This window comes from Calonectris borealis, chromosome 6 (genome assembly GCF_964195595.1).
Source record: "Calonectris borealis chromosome 6, bCalBor7.hap1.2, whole genome shotgun sequence".
Taxonomy (NCBI): domain Eukaryota; kingdom Metazoa; phylum Chordata; class Aves; order Procellariiformes; family Procellariidae; genus Calonectris; species Calonectris borealis.
The window spans coordinates 24,499,193-24,526,423 of NC_134317.1; the positions used below are offsets into that span (position 1 = coordinate 24,499,193).

At 36.0% G+C, this 27,231-nt stretch overlaps 1 protein-coding gene across 2 annotated transcripts in view; it reads right to left on the bottom strand.

Moving 5' to 3' along the window:
• OLA1 (Obg like ATPase 1) overlaps nt 1-27,231 on the bottom strand; it is a 104,738-nt gene that overhangs the window by 25,286 nt on the left and 52,221 nt on the right. For both annotated transcript variants that reach the window (XM_075153263.1, XM_075153264.1), the window contains 2 exons: nt 15,277-15,357; nt 14,916-15,013 (listed from right to left, as the gene is read on the bottom strand). In XM_075153263.1, coding sequence (XP_075009364.1) covers nt 14,916-15,013; nt 15,277-15,357 — 179 coding nt within the window. The remainder of the gene's footprint in view (nt 1-14,915; nt 15,014-15,276; nt 15,358-27,231) is intronic.

Consider the following 27,231-nt stretch of genomic DNA (forward strand, 5'->3'; position numbering starts at 1 on the left):
TGGACTTTCTAGTTTTAGTGTGAAGCCATGCACTAGTGCATCAACTAACAACCTCACTGTATTCTTGTGCTCATCTAAGAAGGGACCCTGCTGAATGTCCTAATGCATCTTATTGTGAATCTTCAGCAAATAAAACTTCATGTATGAGCTCATGATGTGCTTTGCTGCTGGAAAGTCACAGGCTCTGTGGGAAGCTTTTTATCTTCCCAGCAGTCAGTTCTCTGAGAACATCAGTGCAGCTACTGTAGTTACCTGTAGATTACTTGTATTTTCTCACATCTGTGTCCAGCAATCTAAACCATGATGATAAAGGGTCATTAGGTTTTGAGTGAGGAAGGGGATGGACTAGACAATTTGCTCTGATAAGCTCCTTGTTGTGAGCGCCGGTTTAGAATGTGAAATGCGGGGTTACGCACATTCTCAACTCAAAAATCAGTGCTCTCAGAGCACCAATTAAAAATCACACTCAGCTCATCTTAAACTACACAAACACATCTTACCTGAAATTTTTACAATTAATAATATTGCAATAAAATAATTCTGTCACGGTAAGAAGGACATCAACTGTCTATTAGCCACAAAAGAATTCAGGTACAATTACTAAGATAACTGCTGTTTGGAGCACAGCAAAGCAATTTCCCACAGTGGGACTTACAGTTCAATTTACCAGTTGGGCAAATATTTTGTGCTCTGTAGTGGTCTACAGAGTTAACAGTTACCTGTAACATTTGAGCAGTGTTATACTTGGAGGAAACTTTCTTCAACCCAAACAGGTGTTTCAGCTTTATCTGTTGCCAGGAATACACCTTTGTTTTCCAACCCTGTTCTAAGAACTATTTTAAGGCTTTTCAATTAACATTAAACTCAAATTTATGAAAGAGCCAATGCCTCTATTTTCCCTTTCCAAGCCGCTCACAATGAGGTCTTGTAAGCTATAGGCTACTTGGAAGAGGGATGAGAATAAGCACAAGGTCACCTATAAAATTACGTTAGTCCTCAAGTAACTTGATGAGGTGATAACAGGCTATTTTTCCTTACGGGGTATTCTTAATTCAGTAAAATAATAAAAAAACGATCACATGAGTTAGATAATACTGCCGCAAATGGAGAGACATGTACCCACAAATGGAAGAAGGCTGCGTTTTCATATGCAGCAAAACCAGATTATACCATATATAATATGATTATACCATATATAATACGATTATACCATATATAATACAGTATACATCGAGAATGTTCCACTGACATGGTCAGTGATAGAGCTGTAAGAACCGATTAAAATATTTAAAGTGAAATTTTGTGTCGAACTCCAGAGAGTATCATGGTATTATGTAAGGCAATAGACAAATACATGGAGAGACAAAGGAGCCATTGAGTATTTCTTGGTCAACATACAAGTTGTCACAAGAAATTCAGAGACTTATGAGTATGAAGAATATAACTACTACACTTCCCTCTTCTCAAAATTAAAGATTAAAATAATTACCATTCAAACACTAACTCATCAGCTTAGATAGCTCAAAAGGGTTTTTCTCCATTGCCCTTGCAGAGATGATGATATCCTGCTACGTTGCTTTTGAGTCTTAATTTCAAGTCAGTGAAGAAAAACAGAAGACTGATATTTTACACAAAAAATTAGGTCTATTTCCAAAGTAGAATAATAGTAACAATGCATGCTCATAACAGATTTTTCCACCAAGAGTCAAAGACAGCATTTGAAAAAGCTTTTTAATTTTACCAGTTACTTTTATTTTATACATATACATCTCCTGGTTCTGACTTCTGCAAGAGGACTAGCTACATACACCACACTTGTATTTTTTTTATTACTACATGGCCTTTAATGAAAATGCAACATTTTAAGAACTAACATTAACAGTCTGCATCATCAGAGAAAATGAATCCTTAATAATTATTCATACACCAAGTAACTGTAAACCCAAATCATTTCAGAAGACCTGAATGTGTCAAGAACTTTGACAATTATGACTGGAGCCAGGAAACTGTAGCACTGCAGAATTTCTTATGAATTTTTCTAGTTACTTTTTATAAATGCTGTCCTAGATGACAGCTTAATGTGTACCACATGCAATATTTATTCTTCTTCAGTGTCAGACTGTCTAGCCATCCAAGGGAATACAAAGAATGTCACTTATTAGGATAAAAGCACAAGGAAGGTAATCAAGGACATATGTAACATCAGCCAATCATGCCCTATTTCAACATCCTATTCCATTCATAACAGTTCAACAATTATTTGCTTACTGATAACTTGCTTTCAGGCTGTTTGTGTTCCCCATAATGGTGGTTTGCATTTATTTTGCTCTTTAGAATTGGACACTTGCTGTGCCATGCATGTTTGTCAAAACTTTATATCTTCTGTCAGAAATAGCTTTAGCATATCAAGTCACTTCTGTTTGTCAGAAATCACTAATAGAACAATCTAGTTACCTTCTATGTCAATAGGGTACTAACATAACTAGAAATCAGAAACAAAAGGCTATCACACAACCACACACTACTGCAAGACAGGCAGCTAAAACCACGTTTCTGTTTAATATACTTTGAGCATATAGCTGTATCTTTATGGAAAACCTAATACAGAAATTAGACTTTGACTGGAATGGAAAAATATTTCAGAAATATACTGTTTAAGCACAATGACATTAACCTTGTTTTTTAGGCTTGAATAACTAAATTCCTTACTAGTCCTCCACCTCTCTCTCCCATATTTTTTTAAATTTATTTATTTTACCAAACACCTATATGGAATACTTGCAGACATCTTATCTGCTGATTCCAATCTATCTGATGGATTAAGTTACAAAAAAGCATTAATTCACAAAGACAAGTAGAGACAGGCAGATAGAGGGAGCCAAAGACAAACATTTACCCTCCATAAAGTTATTTTTAAATAATAATAATTTAAAAAATCCTATGGGAAACTGAACATGCATGCATATGCACGCACACTTCATTAATCTGAATATCCTGGGACATAAAGATTTTATTAAATAAAAACAGGTATGGATTTAATGAGCCTCTGAAATAAAACATAAGCTGGAAGAACCATCACATGTTTTAGATCGACAACATTATGCAGGTTTTCAATGTATTAGGTGTAAGATTTTTTTTTTTTTTAATAAAAGCCATTTGTTTGGATTTAAATACATTTTCACTTCGGAAGTGTAACATTGTGCCAGTGCATGAGAACAAGAGCGAGACTTGATATACAGTGAATCTGATTAACGCATTTTCATTGTTCAAATCAATGAAGTACAAAACCAGCACATGCACTTACTTTCTTTCAAATATTTATCTTCTAAACATCTCTTCAGGCTTTCGAAACTATTGCCAGAGCACAGTAAATCGCAAACATTATTTTATTTAACTTCTCTCCAAATTAATAACAATTAAGGTCAAGCATTGGTAATAATGGATAATAAGATACCCATACCAAATGTCTCATTTGACAGTTCTTCCATTAAACATATACAACTTACAAACTTTCCTCTCCAATTTAAACATGAAGAAGCATCTATTCCTGGTTTCAAAACAAGGATACATAGTTCTATTCATTGTAAAACTAGTGACTATCAACATTTGAACATTAGTCATTAGTATTAGTCATTAGAAGAAACTAAAGTTGTGAAAATAAAATACTCTGCCAAAACTTTAGAAGGTAAGTAATCTTTCTTGGGAAGAACAAGCAGTTAAATGAAAACATATTTCCATATATTTAATACATAAAATTGAGCTGTAAATAATCATAAAATTAAAAGGAAAACTATTTAAAAAAAAAACAAATAAAATGCATCAGATTTTCAAAATAATCAATGAAAAATGTGTCTGTCAATTGTGAAACAAAGAATTTAGTTCAGAGCAAAAGTAAACTTGAAAAATGGGTGCCAAAGCCACAGCAGCCTATTTTATAAAAGAATTTCCTTCTTAAACATTATTTTTCTATTTATAATAAATGATTTTTGATTGGCTGATGTTCCCATTTAGCCCCTATTTCTAGAAAACAGAACAGTAATCCATAAAATATTCCTCCAGAGAATGGAGATGCTGCAGACCATTCATGAAGAACAATTTCAAGATGAGTATTGTTCCCAGACCCCACAAATATCTCAAATATCAACTGCAGTGAAATAAAGAATGGTAGGTGAAATAAAATTAACTTCAACTATGAGAACTTAAAGAGATTAACAGAACTCTGTAGCATGTGATAGCAAGAAATGTTTCAAGACATGATCCAGACAGACAAATTCAATAAGCAGAATTTTAGAGGTACATACACGTAGTTGTTTGCAAATCAGATACACCAATACTAAGTAACAGATTATGAAAGGAAAGTTACTTACTAATTTGGACATTGTTTAAGAGACACTATTATAGTGATAATGATTGCAATGCCCAATCCAAATTTCCCCATACAGATGTTTTTGCAAAAGCAATACAAGTAATTCTCTTGTTATTTCAGGATAAGAGTCAATATTATCAGAGCGGTTTTTGCTTAAAAAAATTCTAAAATGAAAGCTCATCTGCCAGTTATTACAACTGTTGATGTGTCTACCATGAGAATGAAAGACTATCTTTCCTCTCAAAACCCACCAGTTACAAGCAGCAAGGAGGTATCAGATCCTAACAGAGAGGAGGAGCTACTCGCATTGCTCCCATCGCACCAAATGAGACCACAGCCACTCAACTCTGTACAGTCATTCAACAGCCTTCCTCTCCATCTTCCAAATTCTCAATAGGACTCACACAAAAAAACCTGCTGGTTTTTAAATGCCACGTCAGATATAATAATAATGAACCAACAGATGTTAAAAGCTGGGGACGCATACCCATAGTATCTATTTTCCCCTTGATTTGAAAGCGTAATTTATTTGCTTTATGGACTATGCACAACTGCTGTTTCTATGTTGCCTCATTGACAAAGACAGGCTAACAATGCTCATTCATTCTGAAAGGCACAGGGCTCAATAAATTAATAATAATAAGTAACAATAAATAAATTCATATACAATAACCTAAGAATAAACAACTACTATCAAGAATAATAATCTCTTGCACAATTCTCTATTAGCTGATTTGTAAAGCAAAAAAGGGCAAACCCCCCCTTTATTTAAAAAAAAAAAAAAAATCCTACTTTCTAGAATACGACCTGCTCATTAATGGGACAAATTCAAGTTATTCTTCAAGCTCATAAACCAAACCATGCACATGTAGATCAGTCTCTACCCCTCTTTCCCTGTCAAAATTCTCCTGAGGTTCAAATATGAGAAAAGTAACTTGAATCAGCTACAACATATTAGCAGATAGCATTTTAACTGCAATGAGAGAAGTGTAACTGGACCTGTGTAACTTGCATCACAAAGGAGATACAAAATATTTTTGTAAGTCAATAATAAACAGAAAAATGCAGCAGAACAGAGCTCATCTTCTCCAAGTAGATTTAGACACTCATTTTCAATCAAAGAATATTCTTTATCCCTGGGAAATTTAATCGAGTAGACTATTTCACCGTACTTCCTTCTCTTTCTCTCATCAATATTATTACATTCAAAAATCACTGCAGTGAAGGTGGTTGTGCTTGTAATACGCACGACACAAAAGAGTAAGGAAACAAGAAGTGTTCTACTTATTCATTAGTAACGATGTTTCTGATCAGGAACTTGAAATGTGAAGGGATTCTGACACAACCATCTACAGGCTTACATGCACAGTCAAACTGCTTTACTCTAAAATGAGTAAGAGTGAAATCACTACTGAACTATTTACCATTGGAAGTAGGATTTTAAATCTGCATCTGAGGTAATGATATTGTAGAGAGATGACAGCACTGATATGGTGGTTAGTACCCCAGTCTCCTCCAAAATCCCTGAGGACCTGTTGATGGGGTTGCGTTGATGATGCTCAGGACTAACAACCCTGGACTGGAACATACTGTAAATTACAGAATCTTGTCCTCAATATAAAAGCTGGGTTCTTAAGTTGCTTACCCTTCTCCTTTCTTCCATTCTGTAACAAAGAAAAGGGACAAAAACATTGTTTCTCCTTCACTTTTTCCACTGCAGTGTTTAAGACTTCACTGGCTCAGAGTACTATGAGAGAGAGAGGCCTATTCTCGAAATAGAAGCTAGTCTGAATCTAAAAACGTAAGCCATAAAAAGCAAGATGAGACACTCTGAAGCTAAAAATCTCACTCTAGAGTGTCAAGAAAGATATCAAGCTACTGAAAATTTCCAAACTCATTTAGTTGCCAGTAAAACTAATATAGGTTGCTTGACTATACATTGCCAAAAGCTATGCTCTAACCTGCAATAAATAAGAGGGAAGCATTCTAAAGAAGAATTGATTCAAAGAACTAGAAATCGCCATTCAGGCACATTGCTTACCCAGCTAAGTCTGTGACAGCGGCTTCAGTGAAGGAGCACAACTACACACAACATACACTTAAATCACTCCAAGCACCTTTGGAAAGCCTTTGAAAAAGAGGACTGACAGAACACATAGTTTCTTTGCAGATGTCATTCAGGAGATAAATCACTGATACAATTCCAGAAAAAAATATGCAATTACTACACAATATCAATATCTTTATTGGGTAACTTGATCTTAAAGTAGAGAACGTTTCCCAAAAATATTTTGTCTATGATTTCACCAGCACCAACACTTTTAGGGAAATAGCAAGGAAAAGCGAGGCATAAAGCACAAGCTTCCCGAACAGTGGAAAGCAAGTAGCAGAAAATTGGAAGCAAGCCCTTTACACACCATACTGGGAAGAAAGAAGAGCAGTTATTTATTAGTCTCTGCTTTCTCCATATCCACTATGCAGTAACGAAATCTATACTCGGACATATCTCTGCATCTCAGGTTTGTTTCTGAGCAGTTTAAGCATTCTTCAGTTTTAAACAGACTGAAGTTTGAAAAGGATGCTGTACCTTATGATGCATCCAGAATCAGCAACATTCGTATTGCAATGATTTTGCAATAAAGTTTACATCATTGTCTTTGACAATGTCATCACATACCATTTTTCTGTGAAAGTCCCCCTCTTCACTGCTCATGTTTTCTATACATTGAATGAAGCAAAGTTGTGTAATTAATTGATTTGAAATCTAGTGCCACATTATTCTCTCCCCTAGTGCTATATATCTTAAGTAGCGTGTGTTTATAAAGGTGACAAAAATATCTACTGAGAAGTCCCAATTCCAATGAAGATCAGGAATAAAAAAAGTTTCTAAAGTGTTCAGACGGTATATACAAATAAAGATGCCCCTTCTTACCCTGCACAGGTTTGGATAACTTTATAAGTAGTTAAGTTTTTGCTTGTTGAAAGCTAGCATCTATTGCTTTAGATTTTGCCTATGAAAATCCAAGTGTTTAAATCAAATATCACACAAATTACTTGATTCTCTGAACTGCCATGGCAGATTAAAAAAAGTATCGTTAGCAGGTATGAATTCGTAAGACTACGCAAGCCGACCATAAAACTGGTGGAGCATCTGAACTCAAAGCTGTGGTTGTTCGACATTACAACTGCACGCACAGAATTCTGTATAAACAGCTCAGAAATTATGGTGATGACAGACAAAAAAAATAAAAACATTGAGAAGAGCATCTGGAGAGAGAAGAAGAAAAGGAACAAAGATGGGAAGCAAAGCTGAGTTGTTCAAAGGGGGTTTGCTATGACATGCAGCTCTTAAGACAGGGATCATATAGCAGTGAAGTTGAAAAGTTACTTATAGCTGCTTTCACTCAGCACAGCCTTACTGATATGAAGTGTTAATACATAGTTCTTTTGAATTACTCTGATAGTATAATCAGCTTGATGCACATGGATGCTCTCAGAGAATACGAGAGGGGTATGGCTGTGTTGGGCTGGTGTTTGGTGTTGTGGTATGCTGGGCTGTCATGTATCACTCACAACGTTGCAGAAACTGTTCTTCATTACTCTGGTCATCCTGCTCTCTACAGTCTGCAGCCTTTGATGAGTTGTAAGAATAGCTTGAAACTACCTTTATCTGCCCAGGACAGGCCTTCCCAAAAACCAGGAGGTTCTCCTCCACCACCCCCCACCTTTTTACCCGTTTCAAGACTCATATCCTAAGTAAATTACTGAGGCTTTATTTCCTGGCTTCACAACCTACACTTTAGCTATTTATAAGTGCCATGTTGTAACCAGGTGGACTGAAATTTTTGAAAACAGCTTCACCATACAGCACTGCCCATTTTTAAAACATCCCAGAAACATTTTATTTGAAAAAAATTACTGTTCTAATGCTTAGGAGCCAAGACTTACGTCTGGCACAGAGCAAACTTGGTATCAGAGTTAAACCATCGCACTTGTGTGAAAGTCCATCCAAATCAGAAATTCATGTCCTCAGTAGCAAAACTGCTCAAATTTAACACTGAAGAGTCTCAGCGATTTAATCTCCTTCTATAATCCGCAGCACCTGCATGCAAGCGGAGCACTGGAGTGAAGCTAGACTTTTCCTGGAAGCTGTTTTTGTGTCTGGGGCGAGGTTACACACCGGAGCTGAGAGCCGGGACGCATCTTCCCCATGTTTAGAGACAAGTCCCCAACACCTGCTGTGACCCAAACAATATGCATTCACATTCAAACGGACGGGGACTCCGGAGGGGGAGGCAAAGGAAAGTAAAGTAAAGCAGGAAGTCTGGTGAAAGAAATCATCCAGACCAAAGGACTGGACTGGAACTAAGCCAGCAAGAATGGGATAAAATCAGGGAAGAGGGAGAGACAATCTGGCAAAGACCCACGGAGAACATGTCAGCTAGGAAAAGGGTGGGGAAAAAAGTTTGGGATAGGCAGAACAACTGAATGAAAAGTCACTGAATTGGTAAGACACAAGACTACAAGAAGTCAACTGGCAATGTCAGGCAAAGGTGCTGGAAAGAAAAGAGACTGCCATTAGGTTGACGGATGATAAATTAATTTGTATAAGACATAATAAAGAATAACTGTTTATTAAGCAAACAGCATGCACTATCCCCTACTACCGTAGGTAAGTGCTCTATGGAAAACAGATGCCATCCTCTAGCTAAAACAACCTGAGCTGTAAGGTACTCTCTCTCAATCAGGCAGTAAAGGTGCAACAGGAAGCCTAAATTCTGGATCTTGTTAACTTTGAGTATCTGACTTCACAACTTGTGTGTGCAGAACTCGTTATAAATCGATAAAAAATACTACAAGATAATTTATGTTAAAAACATTTCAGTTGTAAGGCAGGAACAAGAAGTGCAACGTATTTAAAAAATTATAATTTTCCAAATCTGTCAGCATAGAAGACAGCCTTGAAATCATTAAGCAGCTATGTCAAGAAAATATCTCAACACCACGATGGCATTACAACTTATAATTATGATTTAAAGAATTCTACATCAAATATATTCTCAAATATATTTATAAGAATAAAATTTATCTGCCTAAGCATCCATGACTGTATGACCTATAGTATATTTAAATATACACTTAATATAGTTCAGAAAATAAATGTAATTCAGAAGCTGAAGGTAGTGAAAACTGCATTCTGCCCTCACTTCGGTATCTTGCTACATGACTAATATGCTGGTATTTGCAATTAACTGTTTGCTCTAAGTGATGTAATTCTGTTTGTCTCTGCACTGCAGAGGTTCCTTAACAGCAGCATCTCTCCTTTTAGAAGGGGAATGACTTTTAGATATTTGGTCCAAATGGGAATTTTTTTGTTTTTAGCAAAATTTGCAAAGTTCATCTATTTCAGACAGCATTTGAAAAGGGCTGAAACTTGGACAGTGAAAGGAGATTGTGTTTCTGTGGGACTAAGATGGAGATGTTTCACACTTTTATTGAGTCACTATATATCTAGTTGTAGAAGAGATGGAGCTGGCCTGCAGCTGTTCTTTCCTTTAACTTTATTTCCTGTGAATTTACTTACTAAAATTCTTAAATATACATATCCTTATACTGCTTGTTAAATCATGTTTTGCTCCAAGGTATGTCATGTCAGTATTATAATTTCCATTAATCTTTGCTTCTTTTGGTTTTTAAAATGTCTTTTTGAACGGTCTCAAACCAAAATGCAGGTAAAATGCTAAGGAAAGACTTTCACTCTTTTTTTTTTTTTGACATAGAGATCAAATATTTATTGCTAACCAATTTAAGAATAGTCTGTACAGAAATAGTATCTCCAGGACTTCTCTAAAATCAGACACTATTTAAGGGTGGAAGGGGAGGTTGGGGAGCATAGGGGTTTTTTGTTGTTGAGTTTCTTTTAAGTTTTCTTTTCTTTTCTTGTTTTTAACAGGCATACTGAAGCCAAGAAAACTTTCTGGATAGCATGTCTTCTCCTGTCACCATCCGCTCGCTCTACCAGCACATGACACTGCCTTGCTCTTTTGCCAAGACAGTGAACACACAACTATTAGATCTATTCTACCACTGGGCACGTACCCACAGAAATGCAACCAAGAACACCAAGTCTCCATTTACCACCAGATAGTCACTTTCTTTCCTAACTAGTTTAAAAGTGAAAGACCGAGTGAAGCAGATTAATTCATACTCAAACCTATTGAGTCTTCCTTGTACTTCACCCTTGATATTTCTTTCTTCATGTAAGATTTCTCCACTCCCCCTCCCCCCCTTTTTTTTTAATATTTGGAACATCTGAAGCAATATGGAAAAGATGAATAGAAAAGGATTATTCACTCTCATACTACAAGATCTAAGGAGCATCAAATGAAATTATGATGTGGCAGATCCAAAACAAGCATAAGGAAGTACTTCTCCATATAGCACATAGTTAAACTGTGGAAGTCCCTGCTCCAGGATATTGGGATGCCAAAAGTATACTTGGGTTCAAAAGGTCAATGGCTAAATTCATAGAACAAAAATCAGTCAAAAATTATTAACCACAAGTATATCATATCTGGCTTAGTCAGTTCTACAATAACAGATTGCAAGAAGCGGACACATACAGTCTGCTGCTTAATCTCTTCCTATAATCTTCCCTGGACATCTGTTAGTGGCCTGTCAGAAACATGATACCAGAAAAGATAGGCCTTTCATCTGACCTAATTATGCCTCTTCTAGCTTAAGAACATTAAAAATGCTATAAAAACTAACGGCGAAAATGTTATTTATTAAGTCATATACGCCACCTTTCTAAATACACAGGAGTAAGATACTTCAAGAGAGGTACCCTATCCCATCAACACCCAACATATTTTTGTTAGCAGAATGTCGTCCATAACATTTTGAGAAACAACCCCTTGAAAATAATGTTAACACACATTTGGATACTCAACAAATCTGAATTATATTAGAGAAAACAATGTTCAAAAATCCGCATGAAGTCTCAGACAACTTAGTTAAGATGCTATAGATATTAGAAAATCTTTAGCAGCATAATCAGCTCTTTAAATTACAGTCTATGCATAGGATGAAAAAATTCACTTGTTTAGACCTGAGAAGTCGAGTCAAAAGATCAGCCTATGCAGCTTTGACACATACAGCATTCCTGGTGCTCACTGCAAAGAATAAGTCCAAAATACTGAGCCGAACAGTATGCTAAGCATGGTCCACTACATCCATTCATTAATTAGCTCGATATATTTCATAATTGGAATCCATATTATGACCTGATAAAAACACCCTCTTTAGCAAGACTAAAATGTAAACCTTTAATTAGGTGAAGGGCTGATAAACCTCATGTCCTGGATTTATGTGACATCCTGTGACTCAGAAAGCAGTTTTAACTGAAAATTAATAGGCTTATTCAGAATACTTTCATGGTAAAACTCAAATACATGTATACCATGTTAAGGTACTAGATCCGTCTAAAAACTATTAGGAATTACTAAAAGAAGGGCTCAAGTATTCATTTAGAGCGCAGCAATATATAGTAAGAACGGCTTCAGTGGATTCCCCCATACAACATCATGATTACTGTCATCTGATCATAACACAAGTGCGACTAACACAGCTGCCATGTCAGCTTCTCTTCAGGGGCTAGGTCTTAATCATAAATCAACTGAATGACTAATTCAACACTGTTAAAACCAGCAAGTAACTGCTTGGAGCCATTCCAGTTTTTACATCTTTCAAAAGGTCAATACACCTACTCAAACACACAATAGTCCTATCTTTCACAGTGTTTTCTTCTTTTCTTGGATTGAAAAATAACATGTTAGCACTTAAATGTAAGTGTGTTTTAACTAACAATTAAAATGTTCATTAATTCTGAAATAGTGACCCAGTAAAACAAAGACAATTTTAGTTTTCCTCTCTACCCACAATCAAAAAGCTACTCCTCTCCCTTGCTGTTTTAAACACTTTTATAGTTGCAAAAGTCTTACGAAAACATTTTACTGCTGAGCGTTTCCTGCATTAACCTTGCTTTTGTTATAGTAGTATTATGAATTAAGCTCAGAAATAAACTTTTTCAAGTCGAACGACTAGTCTAAATGTGGCTTGCATTTCAAATATGAACCTCTACCCCTCAAAATAATAACAAAAATCACAAATTAAGTGGCATCTAACAGTAAAACATATTCTAATCATTCACATCTGCTTGCACCACACAAATGACAAAAGCCTACCGTTAGCATCCTTCATAGAAAACATTTATTCTGCTCTTAAATATAAAAGCTATGTTGCATAAACAGAGGATTTAAAGCTGTGGCAGAGTGGCTGAACGAAAGAAAACGGCAATCTTTCTGGTTCTAGTAGATGCCTTTCCCTATCACACAATGTTTCCCACTCATAAATACATGACAAATACTTCCTCAATCATTTTTTACGAGCAGGGATGCACAGGGGGTAGTCAATGGCTAGCTTGAGGGAAAATAGGAACAGCAGGAGGCAGAAACTGTACTGAAAATGGCTATGTGGTAAATTCTCTTCTGGAACATCACTCAGCTACCCAGGCTTTGATCTTTCAGCTACAATTACACTCACGTCCATGAGATCTGGGTATACTTTTTAAAAACTAAATCATTAATTATAATAGAAACAGTTAAACCATTTCATTATATGACTCCTCAACTCAAACATCTGATTTTTTACAAATTAAAAATTGCAATTTATACAAAGATTTGCTTTCAATTGGGTTTAACTATGTCATCATCACAACTAGTCTCACAAAAAACATGGGGTGACTGGCGACAGCTAAATCACAGACTGGCGTCTCCTAAGTAGTCTGTCTACCATTAGGGTCTGGGAAATGGTATTTACTGTACAATTAGAGCCAGTGAGCTCTACCTGTAATCATCCAAATACAGGTGCGAGGATCCTTTTTTGGACAGGGAAACCGACTCATCCATTTTCACGTAAACTTCCACGTCTGTACTGTTATAGCGAACCTTAGGAAACTTCAACATCCGTACTTCGAAAAAAATATCACCTGACAATAACAGAGCAAATACTACTATCCTGATTTTAAAGACTTCCTTGGGTAGAACCATTTTTAATGTTTAAATTGTCATACCCAAAAAACATTCAAAGAAGGAACAAATTAATTTAAAACTATAAAATTTGGCCAAATACAAAAAGCTTACATTATTACATTGGTTATCAAGTTTATTCCAAAGTCTGTGTTTTGGGCTGAGAGGGTTTGCTGTTAAATAGGTTAAATTTTGTTCTTTAATACTAACACAAAATGTCTTGGAGTATCAAAAGGACAGTTTTAGTTGCAGTAATTTCACAGAATTTATTCTAATGATTTATTGGAGTTAACCATCTGACATTAATTATTGTTTTGGCTTCCAGTCTATGAATGTTTATTTTTCAGTTTAAAGCCTTCTCACTCTTTGATATCATATGGAAATGAGAATTTTTAATGGAAAATTGAAACCATGTGCATCTAAGTACTTAATGAAGTACAGGGAGAAACAGAGGGTGTACTTTAGGAGAATTCAGATATTCCGCTTTAGATACTTTTGATTTGTTTGGATGAGTTACACACATATCTGTTCACAAACATACATTTATACATCTTCAAAGTATCTCACAAGTACAGTGTTTAAAGCTCTGAATACTAAGAAAAGGTTTGTTGTTTGGTGGTTGTTGTTGTTTATACTAAAAAAGTTGTTTTTTAGTATAAACTAAATATACTGCTATAGATTTTTCTTCATCGTATACTACTTAATCTGTTCCCATCTCCACAAACCAAAAACATTTATCCCATGTACAGCTTCCAAAGACATGCTAAATGCTGTACTTCTCAACAGCAGATTCCCACCATATGTCTACCATGTTAGGACTGAATCTTCATCCAGTTCATTGAATGTCTGATAGATTGATTTTGTAACCATCACATACTTAAGTCATAATATTGATGTCGGGAATAAACCTGCACTGTTCATGGCATTAAAGCCATCAAAACAGGCCTGTAAACCGTAAGCAAAGTGCCAGCAGTGGCAAGGAAGCCAGGCACCCAACTGCAAACAGAAGAGTACTGTTAAAATGTGCAATTTTGCCACAGTTTGAAAGATTTCTGTGCAACTCACATAGCTTTAGTCCTCTGGCAGTCAATTCATTCCTTTGGAATGAAAAAGATGTTGTTCAGACAATCAGCATTATATAACATGATAAAACCATACGTTTATTTAAATCAGTACTTCTAAATCAAACCTATTTTCTTCACAGTTAATGGATTCATGTAAAAATGTAAGGAAGGAAAGCATATTCTTTTCTATTCTGCACTTTCATTCAGGGTTTCGCCATATACATTGTACTCAAGCAGCATGTCAATGGGAGCATAACAAGTAACAAAACTGCAACATTAGTTTTTATTCCTATTTTAATTAATATCCTTGGCGATCTTAATGCGGAAGGAATTAGTCACCATTGAAAAATGTGAAATAGAAACATGAATTTAGATATTTAACCTGAACACACTCACCACTTGTTTTTCTTTCTAACGTAGTCTTTTTCAGAGAGGTTAACCAAGTAGATCATCGGTTTTGAAGTAAAAAACAAATGTTTGTTCAAAACATCAATCTAGAAGTGAAAATATACGAGAAGAATTTTAAAAACAAGTTATACCAACTTGAGTTAATTTTACGACCATTTTCCTCATGGCATGTCTAAGGCGGCAACAGAATTAAAGTGTAATACATAGATCACTGATAAACACAGAATCGGCTGATAAATTTAACATTCAATATACTATGACTATGAAATCTAAAAAAAAACCTTTAAAAAAAGACAGTAACAGGTAGCAAAATTAGAAGTCAATTCATGGGGTAATATTTGTAGCCTACCTCTTTGTCATTCCAATCATGATAGAAGCGGACAGCTTTCTTTTCATCTATTACCCATGTCTTGATTTTGCACATTACGTCCTACGCAAGATCAAGAAAAAACAAAGTCAAAAACTCAGCTGGATATCAGACCATTCTCTTCTATAAACAAGGAGTGTATATATTAAGATTCAAAACATACACACAAATTAAAAATTAGATTATACATTTTAAAAACAAATTTTTACTCTCCCAGAAAAATAGAAATTGCTGCTTTCAAAGTCACTAAAGAGCAATATCGATTATTAAAGCGATACAAATCCCATAATTAGGAAGTTAAATACACAATACTCAAGTATCATCTCTCGCCACCACGAAAATTAGCAGAGCTCATAAAATGTAAAAATCAGTACATTTTAGATTGCTTTTCAAACTCAGTAAGACGTGACATTTCAGCATCCAGCAGGAGAGACCACGTACAATATAAACATGCCATTAAGAAAAGGGAATGGGTGGGAAAAAACACAGCAAATATCTTTTTTTTAAATTGCTAGCAAAAGAAATTGAGCCTATTATTGATGATCCACCCTTCAAGAAATTAATTCAAATGGCCAAAGCCCTTTTTATTCTGCATTAATTTTTCGCCAACACCTTCTCCCTCCCCCCCAAAATGAAACCTGCCAAAGCCTCCATTACACAATGGCAAGAGCCTTGCACTGGTGACCTCCAACCAGCTGCATTCACTTTCAGAACATCTCTCTCGGCAGGAAATCTAAAGGCCTTTTAGTTAGCAAGCTAGTGTGCATTCAGAAGGAGTAACTGCAGGAAGAGCCCAATGTGCTTTGTTTCTCTGGCCTTTCTTCACAGAAAGATTAATCATCTGTGAAATGGAAACGGCAAACAGCAAGTGACACAAACTGAACCCTTCAAGCCTTTCCTCATCAGTTTTGTGGTCGTGAATCCGAAAGCTGCGTGTGGCACAGTTCTCCTTACAGGCAGGTGTTAATAAAAGGCTCTTGGGTCTGAAAGGTCAAACTCTGCTCTTCTAGGAGTAGTACATTTTAGAGTCGCCTATTTTTTGTTGTAGATAATTTATGATCATGCTTTAAATAATACATTTTTTAGGTTATAATTGACACAACTGAGAATTAAGATCTTTAAAATAGAAGGAAATATTCTCTAAACTGTTGAGCACAACATTTTTTGCGCTTAATGCTATGCAGTTGAAGTACATTTATAAACAACCACAAATAACATCAGTATTTACTACAGTCTTTTCTAGTCTTGCAGTTGCTTTAGCGGAAAACAAAGAAAAAGCTCTTCTAAATCCTCAGATCCTGATTTGAAACCCTCCAGGAACAGGACTCCCCACAGATTTTAACAAGGAAGGGGCAAGCTAAAACTTTTAATGAAATCTAACATGTTCTGCCTAAGAATAATCACTTTTACTCTCCTATAACTGAATTTCACTCATAAATGTTTAAAAGTGGCTAATATAACACCATTTCCTACAAGGAGAAGATCAAAGTGCTATATTACAAATGCATTATGATTAAAAAAGCACTGTGCAGCTTTGCTATTAACTGTTCTTTAAACCCTAAAAGGCTTCCCATAGATCTCACTTGGCACTGCATATACAACCTTTGACAAGTAATGTAGACCATTTTTATTCATTGCCTAAAATTGTAGGCAATTATGTGCGTCACACTGGCCACCTGCAAATTCTGAATGCCTGCTCCAGTTGTCAGAGCAAAAAACTAATGTCGGAGGGGATTAATCTAGGGGGAGAGAGTCCTCTTTAATGGCTCCAGCAGGTGAAATGGCCCAGCTGGTTACTATGATGAGTGGCCAGAACAGCTTATGTAGAGACATGCAACAAGATTACACATAAAGAAGAAAACAGTGGTACCATCTTATCTTTAACCCTGTGTGCTTTTTATTTTTTAATTAATCAGTATAAACAAGATAAGGGAAGCAATTCTACCAATAGGTACTTTTCATTTAAGATCTTTATCCTCAGCTTTTGTTTAAATAGATATATAAAAATCAACGCAATCTCCAAGATGCCTGTTCAGCAGTGAAGGAATTCCGATTACACACTATTTTGGGTTTTAAGCTAATTCTGTAGGCATCTAACACGTGGCTTTCGGCATTACAGTTCCCCCTCAATAGCAACGCATTATTGCATATAAATTGGAGTCGATAAAAAATTGACAGAAAAAACATTGTAGCACAAGTTATCAAAGCCAATCTTTTAGGCTTAGGCAGCAATTAAATGTTTTTTTAATCACACTGTAAGGGTAGCTACATAACGCAGAACCTCCAGAAAATTTCAAGCATCAACACAGCAAATAAAGTTTGCTCTTTCTAAAGCCTATCTAAGCACACAGTTGCCAGCGAGAACTTCCCTCCCACATTCACCTGCTACCTACAGTGACACGTCTAAACCCACTTTGGCACAGACCTAATTTTTCAGAGTTCGCGTTTATGTACCTGACTTGATGCTGTTTGCAACTGTTGTTCTAAAGGAGTAATTACATGGCTAACTTCCGCAGGGAAGGCTGACCAACAACTGCATAGGCTGGGGAGAACAGACAGCTGTATACTTGCAATTTTATTTTGGTTTTACAGAGAAGGTGGCAAAGTAATGGAAAACTTTCCTTAGATAAAAGGATGGAAACTTATAAGCAAATATAGCATTTATGTCTGAAGCTGGTGAGGCAGTAAGACACAAAGAAAAAATTTGGAAATAATTATTCAAAGCCAAATTTTCTCTGATGGACTATCTGGGCAGTCACACCACGCAGAATGTAAGGCAGACAGTCCAGAAACAAAAAAAAGTGACAGATGAACTCAGATTCCCCTGCATCAATGGTGTGTCCCATTTAAATGAGATTTAATATATCCCTTAACAAGAAATCATTAAATACTAGTGACAATTTCCACATATTTCTTTTTCACTTAGCTGCCCCAATACTCTAAACACACAAAAAGCAAAAAGCACATTTTGAGGTTATATCTCATATATAGCACCATTTTTAGTTTTATTAATTGCTTCTGTTTAGGCCTGGTGAAAGAGTATGAACTGACCTTTTTATCTTCACTATCGCTGAAATAGTCATTTAAACACATTTAATCACTACTCCAGTTAACTCCGAGATGCTTAATAACAGAATACAGAGCAATGATCCACTTTGTTTCATTAGATCTGGCCTCCCCAGTTGCACACTTCGAGGTCAATCTGTCACCAGCAGAATGATCCACTTCTCCTTGTTTGATGAAAGGGGTATTCTTGTTCTGTTTTTCAGCTAGCAACATTATAGCAAGCACCATTTAAAAAGCCACCAAGATCCCCTCCAAAATCCAATTTACTTACAGTTGTCAAGGCATATGAAATACAGCAAACTTCATGAATATCAAATACCACTGTTTTAAACATCAGTTAATTTTTGACTGTATCCTTGGCGATATATTTAGCACACGTGAATACTTAATATATTTAGCCATATGCAATACAGTGATTTTAATTTATGTCCTGCTCTCATTTTCCAAAAGTGGCAAGTAGTCAACCCACAAATGCTAAGCAGGACTTCAACAACAAGTCCCAACAGTATAAAATACTAGAAAGAAATACATTTAAATTGCATTTAGGAGATTTATCAAGACATGCTCATGAGACACTACTGTGTAGAAAAATGTGCATACATTAATAAACTCTCTGGATGGATGATAGTAATAATGTGTGCCAATGCCAAATTCTTCTTACAGCACGAGGGACTAAACTGAAGCTTGGAAAACTCACTTGCCTACTTGGCATCAGAGAATTGTGAGCTTTTTGTTGTAAATTAGCAGGGCATGTAATTAACTTCCGCAAATTTAATAAAGAAGTAAGCATTTGTGAGGATTACCACTTCACACTTCAAAGTGCAAGAGAATTCTCTGTGATCCTGCAGGCAGTGCAAAAGTCTCCACTACTACAGAGAGTAACTGTGGGTACAGTAGGCTTTTTTCCCCCACCAAGGGAAATGTTTCTGGGAAGTATGGAGTGTTTCTCAGCACCTTATTCATTCCCTTCAAAACTTCCAAGATGTAATAAGTGACCAGCTCCCTGTAAACACTTCAAAAGCAGTTAAATACTTTTTGCTAAAATGTTTCAATTGTCCAAAATTCTATCATTTGCTCTGCTCTGCTCCTCAGAAAAGCTATAACGAGTACCTAAAACGTTACTTGTAGCTCTTAGTTAGCTCCTCTCATTTCATACAGAAGTCCAACAGCATAGCATATCAATAATGAAGGTAGTAATGTATAATGCATATATCAGACTTCGCTAAGGAATCTGGCTCAGTGACGCAAGGTCTTTAATTCAAAAAACACTGCATACACTAAATGGAGTCAGCACTACCTAACCAGTAGGTCTCAGAATGTAACTGCAAATAGAAAATCCAATGAGTGTGTTCCTGGTGGCACTCCAAACAAATTATTTGCATTTCGCTAGTTATCATCTTTCATCAACAGCCTAAAAAAGACCACATTAATGACACAGATTCTGAGAACAGTAAATTACTAACAATGTGAATTATGCATGTAGTGACCAGAACTGCTAGACGTATTTAGTGAAAGCAAACAATGTTTTTCAATACAATAAATTCAAGTTCATACACTTGCTGGGTGGGGGACAAGGGAGGGTGGATTCAGTATTTACAGGTAGAGGACTTCCGCCTCACGAGAGTGACTGAGAAGACTTGAGGGTCACAAGCAAGTGAACTATACTGTAACTAAAAGACTAATACAATCTTTGAGTATATAAATAGGCTAACGTCCAATGTGAATAATTCTACACTTATCTCTGTTGAAATACTGAAAAAGTGGAGAAAAATAAGAGGTTTTGAAAAAGTGCTTATATGTAAAGACTCAGTGTGCTTGAATCTTATGCTTTTATTCTTATTGCATTTCATATATATAACTAACAAAAAACTCACATAGTACAGGGTTTTTCACACTAGCATACAAAAATCAAATGGCTGAAAGTTGAAGCTTGACAAATACAGACTAAAGCTGTGTCTTATTTCCAAACAGTAAAGATAATTAATCACTGGCTTATGCAAGTTACAGTTATTTATCTATAGCTAAAAAATATTTAAATAAAGCTTAATTTTTTTCCCCTAAGAGATACATTCTATTTTAACCACAATTGTGAGAATTAAGCCGGGATATGCAAGAGATCAAACTAGATAATAAATAGTATTCCATCTGGCCTTCAAAATAGCTACGATGGTTTTTCAGATACAGATAGAGAACTATGCTATTTGAGGTAAAGAGTACTCATAACTAGTTAAACTGTGCTGCACCAAAAACTATTTGTTGTGTGCACACCAATTTCCTTGTTAACGCAAGGTGTATGGTGTGCGCTGTGCCCACAGTCCTTCCATTCATGGCTTTCCTTGGAAACCTTTTTCAGTTCTATTTAGCATAGCCTGAGCTCTCTGCTTTTCCTGGAGGTTTTCTGGCAAGTTAAAAGAGTGAGGCTGAAGTGACAAAGTAAGAATTTATTACAAAAACAATGTTTAGAAACAGTGGTATTTTTAAAGGACAATTATGACAAATTTTGCAGTTTAAAAAAAAAGGCTAGATCATGTTTTTCAATTGTGTTAAGTGCTTAAATAAGCTGTAGCAGCTGGGTGCAAGAAAGAGAACAAGTCAGGTACTGCATCAACTGGAGTGACAATGAGCTCCTCTGTGGTACAAAACAATGTCTAATCTCTTACAATTCCCTTGCTCACTGACTTTAATAAAAATACAATGGGAGAAGTAATGGATTTAGGACAAGTGTATTATCTTTTCTTCTATTCAATACCTTCTAACAGAGCCAGTACAAGCTGCACATGATATAAGATTTACTCAGAGCTAGATGCTAATAATGTTTATGAACCACAGCAAGTACTGTCACCCAAAACATCCTACAAGCATTCCCGGCAACGTAATTTGTGTCAATAATCCCCAAATTCTCCTGTGTGGGTCATCCTTGTGGGTTCCTAAGGCATTATACATAAAATTATACAGTCACTTGTAGCTTCTCAAAGAAAAAAGCAGGCAAGAATACAGAAAGCAGTCTATTTACCAGTGATTATTTCTAGCAGTTCAGAAATTCAGAATGGGGAAATTGCACTGAAAAGTAAAATGAAACATGTTCTGTAGAGTTCCACTAAACTTTTCTTACTGTGTTGATCTACACACACTTATTTCCAAATAAATCCATGTGTGAATGCATTTGTTCTACATGTGAATTAAGCCAATTGAAAACGGTGTCTTTTTCAGAATACAACTATTTATATATGGAGTTACTTTGGTGTATGTATAAACTATTTAAAAATTACACCATGGCTTGGATCTAGACATACCCATACAGACATTATTTACAAAAGTAATTACTTTAAGCCACTGTTCAAATCTACACAGGAAAGATCAGCCTTGACAGAAAGTATTTAAACATTGACTTCTCTTTGTCTACTGATAATACCAAAAGAAATCCAAACGTGTATGTACACATTATGTACTTTTAAGTCAGGCTTTACTACCAATTAATTCACAAACATCTGCCATGAATATTTTCCTGTTACATTCAAAATGTTCTCCAGAATGAACTTTAATTTCCTCTAAATACCACATTAAGCACAGTAAATGCTCCACTAAAGATTTTAGGCATAATTATATGCATTAAGAATATAAATATTTTCTCGATTATTTCCCTAAGATTTAACATTTAAGTTACTAATTGTAACAGCCATCAGCAGAAAGTATGTCAACAGTGTACGTGTACGTTGCTCCTTTCTTTCCACCTGCATTGGAACAAACTGGCCTCTCAAACTCTCCTCACAAAAGGAGACCAAAGAAACTGACCAAAAAAAAAAAAAAAAAAGAAAAAAAATTCATCGCTGTATTTATCTTCAACTTGGAACGAAAGAAAGGTGAAAATTCCCAACTGACATCATCAGTTAGAGGAAATAAGAGTTCATCCATCCGTGAGAACTCTGGCAAGCGCTTGCAGCACGAGGTCAGCAAATTCTGCTCGGCGCCATCCCATTCATCAGAATATTGCAGGAAGGAAAGATTTTCACCCTGTTTTCACCTAGTATGTATTGGTGATAAGAAGAACTGAATCTACCAGCGCTTTGCTGTTTGTGAAGTATCTCCCACACCTTATCGGTAATTTTAAATGAACAAAAAAACATTTTTCAAACAGTTACCGTATTATCAGGACAGGACCAAGACTTTAAATGCAACGGAGGAAGAAGGAAGGGATTAAAGCTACTTAAAACACCATTAGGACGATTTTGCTTTACTCCTCATAGTACATATATGCTGACAGATACTTATAATCTATGCCTATGGTCATTGTATCAACTTATTAGTTCATTGCCCATCACAGTAACAAAACAAAGCTTGATGCCTTTCTTTTAAGTAAAAAATGCACTAGATGGTTCTGGTACCATTACATTAAAAAGGAGTCTCTAACTGTTCTTTTCATAATTGCAATTACTTTTGCTCTTACAAAATGTGTTTGCTTTGAAAAACTAATCTTATTTTAAAATTGATAGACTTTAACAACGGAATTTAGATATCTCACAGGACTTGTAAAAGCACCCCTTTCAACTGAATTCTGGAAGTTCAAATGCAGTGAACATTGATCCTGACCTACTGTAAAAGCTGCCTTTCAACTGAAAATTGGAAGCTCAAACACTGCGGACATTGATACTGACCTAAAGATTTTGTCTTCATATCACTAACATCAGTAATCTGCGTGAACTCAACTATAAATAATATTCTTGTGGTCAGATATATAAATCACAATACATTACCACCAAGAATTATTCTGTGCTAGAATTCAAGATTCAGAGCACTAATAAAGGGCTGAAAGAGTAGCTGATCTACTGCAGAGGGTCAATCTCTAAGGACTAGAACTGAATCACACGGGAAGGGTAATGGAAGAAAATCCTGCAATAATGTTCACTTAACTGTATTATATTGAATTAACTTGAAGAGTTCTGTCTCCAGGACTGAAAATCCCATAAATTAAAAAAATATATATTTTTAAAACAAGTTTTAAAATTTGTACATTCTAATCCATAAATTCATACATATTTGAATTTTACTTTGAAATCTCCTGCTACCCAAAATGACAGATGAATAATAAGCTAATAATAAAGTTTAACTCAGTATCTTTTTCATGTCTCTGCAGATACCAGCACCAGTCAGATTTAAAATATAGAATCAAAATTACTCTGATTGCTTTCTGAAATGATATTCGCGCTGTTTTAATACATGCAAATAACAGGGGTATTTTTATTCTATAATATCTCTTTAGAAGGTTATAGCCAAAATAATATTTAAAGGTATACTGAGTCTGAAAGAACAGTACCCTTAGTAAAAGCAGACAGTAATTTCTAAGAAGGCAGTGAGAACACGTGCAAAACAGACAAAAATATACATGTAAAGGAAGCTATTCCAAGCCTATGTCAACATTACATGTTGCTGATCTTGGACCATATTGTGTCATTGATTTTTAAGTAGAACTTGAGAATTGTTTCATTGATGGCTCCTTAACAGCAGTTGGCTATTTTATTTCTGCTGACAGGGGATTGAGAAATCAATTCTCTGAGAGACAGAACAACAGTTAACACTGTATTCAACCGCAAAGCCAGGTCACTGTACAAAGGTGAACTTACCAACTGTATGCAATGGGCTTACGCAAAGGAAAAATGATAATTAACAAGTTAGAACACAGGTGTGAGAAGGCAGGCAATCAAATACAAATCTTGGATTTAAGAACTGTTGACTGATACAGACTGACAATTTTCTTTTTTTCTGCTCCTAAACCTTTTGGAGATTTCAGACTATCAAGTTGTGGAGGCTTACTGATAAAGAGAATCCTCTAAAGCAGACAATTCATATTTATGAAATAAGAAAAATGACTTCTACTTTCAATTAGGTTCCATGAAACACAGTGAAATCCCCTTTGATGCGAACAATAAGTTTACACAGGTCACACGGAGATTATAGCCTCTCTGAAATCAGTAACTTTTCCTTAGCTTTCATATTAAGGTTATTTGTTATATTCAGCAAACTACCAAAGGAAAAACATACTTGACTAAGATCAATATTATTTCTTTTCTTTCCTCCTTCTTCTTTCCCTAACCTGATATAGTGTTCTTCCTCAACAGATCTCAAAGTGCTCTCAAAAAAAGTGGAAAGAAATGAAAAATGCAATTCAAGTGCTAGATGTTTTTGTTCAGCAGGGGAAAGCAAGCCAGTGAAAGGTCTGAAAGCAATACAGGTAAGAAAGCTTGCAATATCTTTATCTGAATGAACCACAGAACTTTCACAACTCTCAACCAGTTGAAACTCTTAAGAAATTCTCAAGTGCCTTTACCTTAAACTACTCCCAAAAGGATGGAAAAAGGAAAACAATGAAAAAGAGAGAGACTAAAATTTTAACATTGTGCCTTAAAAACAAAACCAAAACAACCTACAAATACCGAGGTTTTTTGCCCTTGTAACCTCCTAGTTTTCCTGAAAGGGAAAATGACTGGGAACACTCAGAGCACAGACAAGAGTCGTTTGTTGCACACCTCTGCTATGGAAAGAACAGAATATTAGCAATGGATATGTATTGTACTGGTAAATAACTTAAAAAGGCAAATCCTGGGAAGTTCTCTCCCAGCCCTTCCCTTCCCCCTCCACCTTTTTTTGAAGACAACCTGTTTGAAAAAATGTATTAATTCCAGTCTATACTGTCTCTTAATGACTTTTCTGCCCTGGAAGGAGGAAGCCAAATGGAAACAACATTATAAATTGTGCTGGACAGGGAACTCACTCTCTGCCCAACAAGCTAGCTGCAAAATGCAACAGATGCGGGAAGTGCAGAATGATCAAACAGCCAAAATACACTCCTAACGTTTGGCTACTGCTTTAGGGAGGCATAATCTTTAACTGTTCTTTTCACCAATCCTGTGGGGTTTCTCTCCTAGACCCATAAGTCATTTACCGCACAGTTAATCATGCAGTATACTATATAAATGCAACCATAGGCCTTCTCTGCAACACAAAATGTTAAAGGAAGAGAGGCAAAGCAAACTGTACAGGAGTGCCTCACAACCCAGTGGCTGAACATCTAAATAAATCCATCTAGGGGCTGGAAAAGCCCAAGAATTGCTGTTACAATCTTAAAACTACACAAATCTGTTTGTAGAAGCTGTGTAACTAGGCCTAAGGGTTGATTTACTAGGAAAAGAAAAGTAACCAGGCAGAGCCTTCACAGGCATTTACCAATAAAAAAGTCCATTTTACTAAGGTCTACTGTCTACCTTACAATTCAAGCATACAAGTCATAAAGACAAGCAAGAAGGTCCAAGATCAGCAGGACTCACAGACGTGATGCCCCACAGCACTTCCCTGAAGAGATTCCCCAGTGACCGTAGTTCCTACATGCAGCCTTTGTCTCGAGGGGAGCATTAATTTGTGCCTCTCCACTCTGTTCAGCCACCCCTTTCCATGAAACAAAGGAATTTAATGCCTTTGAAACCCCTATTGTTGTTGACAAACTCAGCTGAGACTGGTCAAGTGTAACAGCTGTTACCAAGAACAGAACTGGCAGAGCAACACGACTCCAAGAACCTGGTGTTTTCTCTGTGCATGTTCATAAAGAAAGGACAAAAAAACCCAAGGAGTGACAGGAAGTGTAAGTTACAAACACAAGATGACAAAGTCATTTTGACGGGTGAACTACAGATGAAGTAATAGTTAGGAGACTGAAGGAAGAGGCAAAGAGAAGGATGAGAAACTGAAGCTGGGTAAAGATAGATAAATAATGCAGATTTTAAAGTTTTCTTTAATTAATTTAAATTGCATTTCTAGATTTTAGGTTTTTATTTACTGTCTCCCTTGATTTGAGAATAATATGACATTTTCTGTTTTCAAACACATACCAACTTCCTGTAGTTGAAAAATGAGTAAGAGCAGCTCTGTCATACAAGAGTAACTGTACCTACCACCCATTACAGTTACATGACGACTATTAAGAGTTTTATTTAAAACACACTTCAGTTATGTTTCTTTGCAACTACAAAAGTGCTGACTTCTTCCTTAGCACAGGAAGAATATAGAATATGATACAAAACCCTCAAAGTGTCCAGAGAGGTACACTCAAAAACTGGGCAAGAACACCTCCATCATGAGGAGCCGAGCAAAACTGTTTCCAAAGACAGCCACACAAGAAAGTAAGCGAGAAGAGCCCAAGACTGGGGCAGAACAGCATCACAACACTCCTCAGTTTCATGATCTCATACCAATGTAAAATTTAGCCTTAGGCTGAACTTTGAATTTGCTATGGACAAGATTTTTGCTTGCCCCTTTCTTTAAGATGAATTAAAAGGTGAAAGACTGTGTGGATGCTATTTGAAACAGTAGGCATAAGGTGCCTGTTCCTCTAAACAGGTGCAACATTTTGTAAAAGATGAAAGTCACAGCCCACATGTACCCAAGGCTGGGTTGGCACATGTCAGATAAGACCTTAAATGAAGCATACCTGCTTCTCTCTCTCTGGGCTTACGTGAAAGCCTTCAAATCATCCAACAATTTTCTGGCTTAGACCAATCAGGGAATAAAATACTTTTCAAACCAGATGAAGACTAGTTCTTCACCAACAGAAGCTACCAAAGAAGTGCTTTTTAACACTGCATCATGAAGATGAACACTTTGGAGAGGGATGTTCTCTTTCAGTTCCTATTCACTTCTAAACACTAGGTAGGGCCAACAAATTTCACTGCACTTCACTGCTGATAAACGAAAACACCAGCACTGATATGACAATGTTTTTCTTACTACTTGCTACCTAAAAAGCCATAGGAGAAAACAGTATTTTTTACTACTTAATTGTTAAGCATAAATAGTCTATTTCCACACTGATATACTGCTACAATA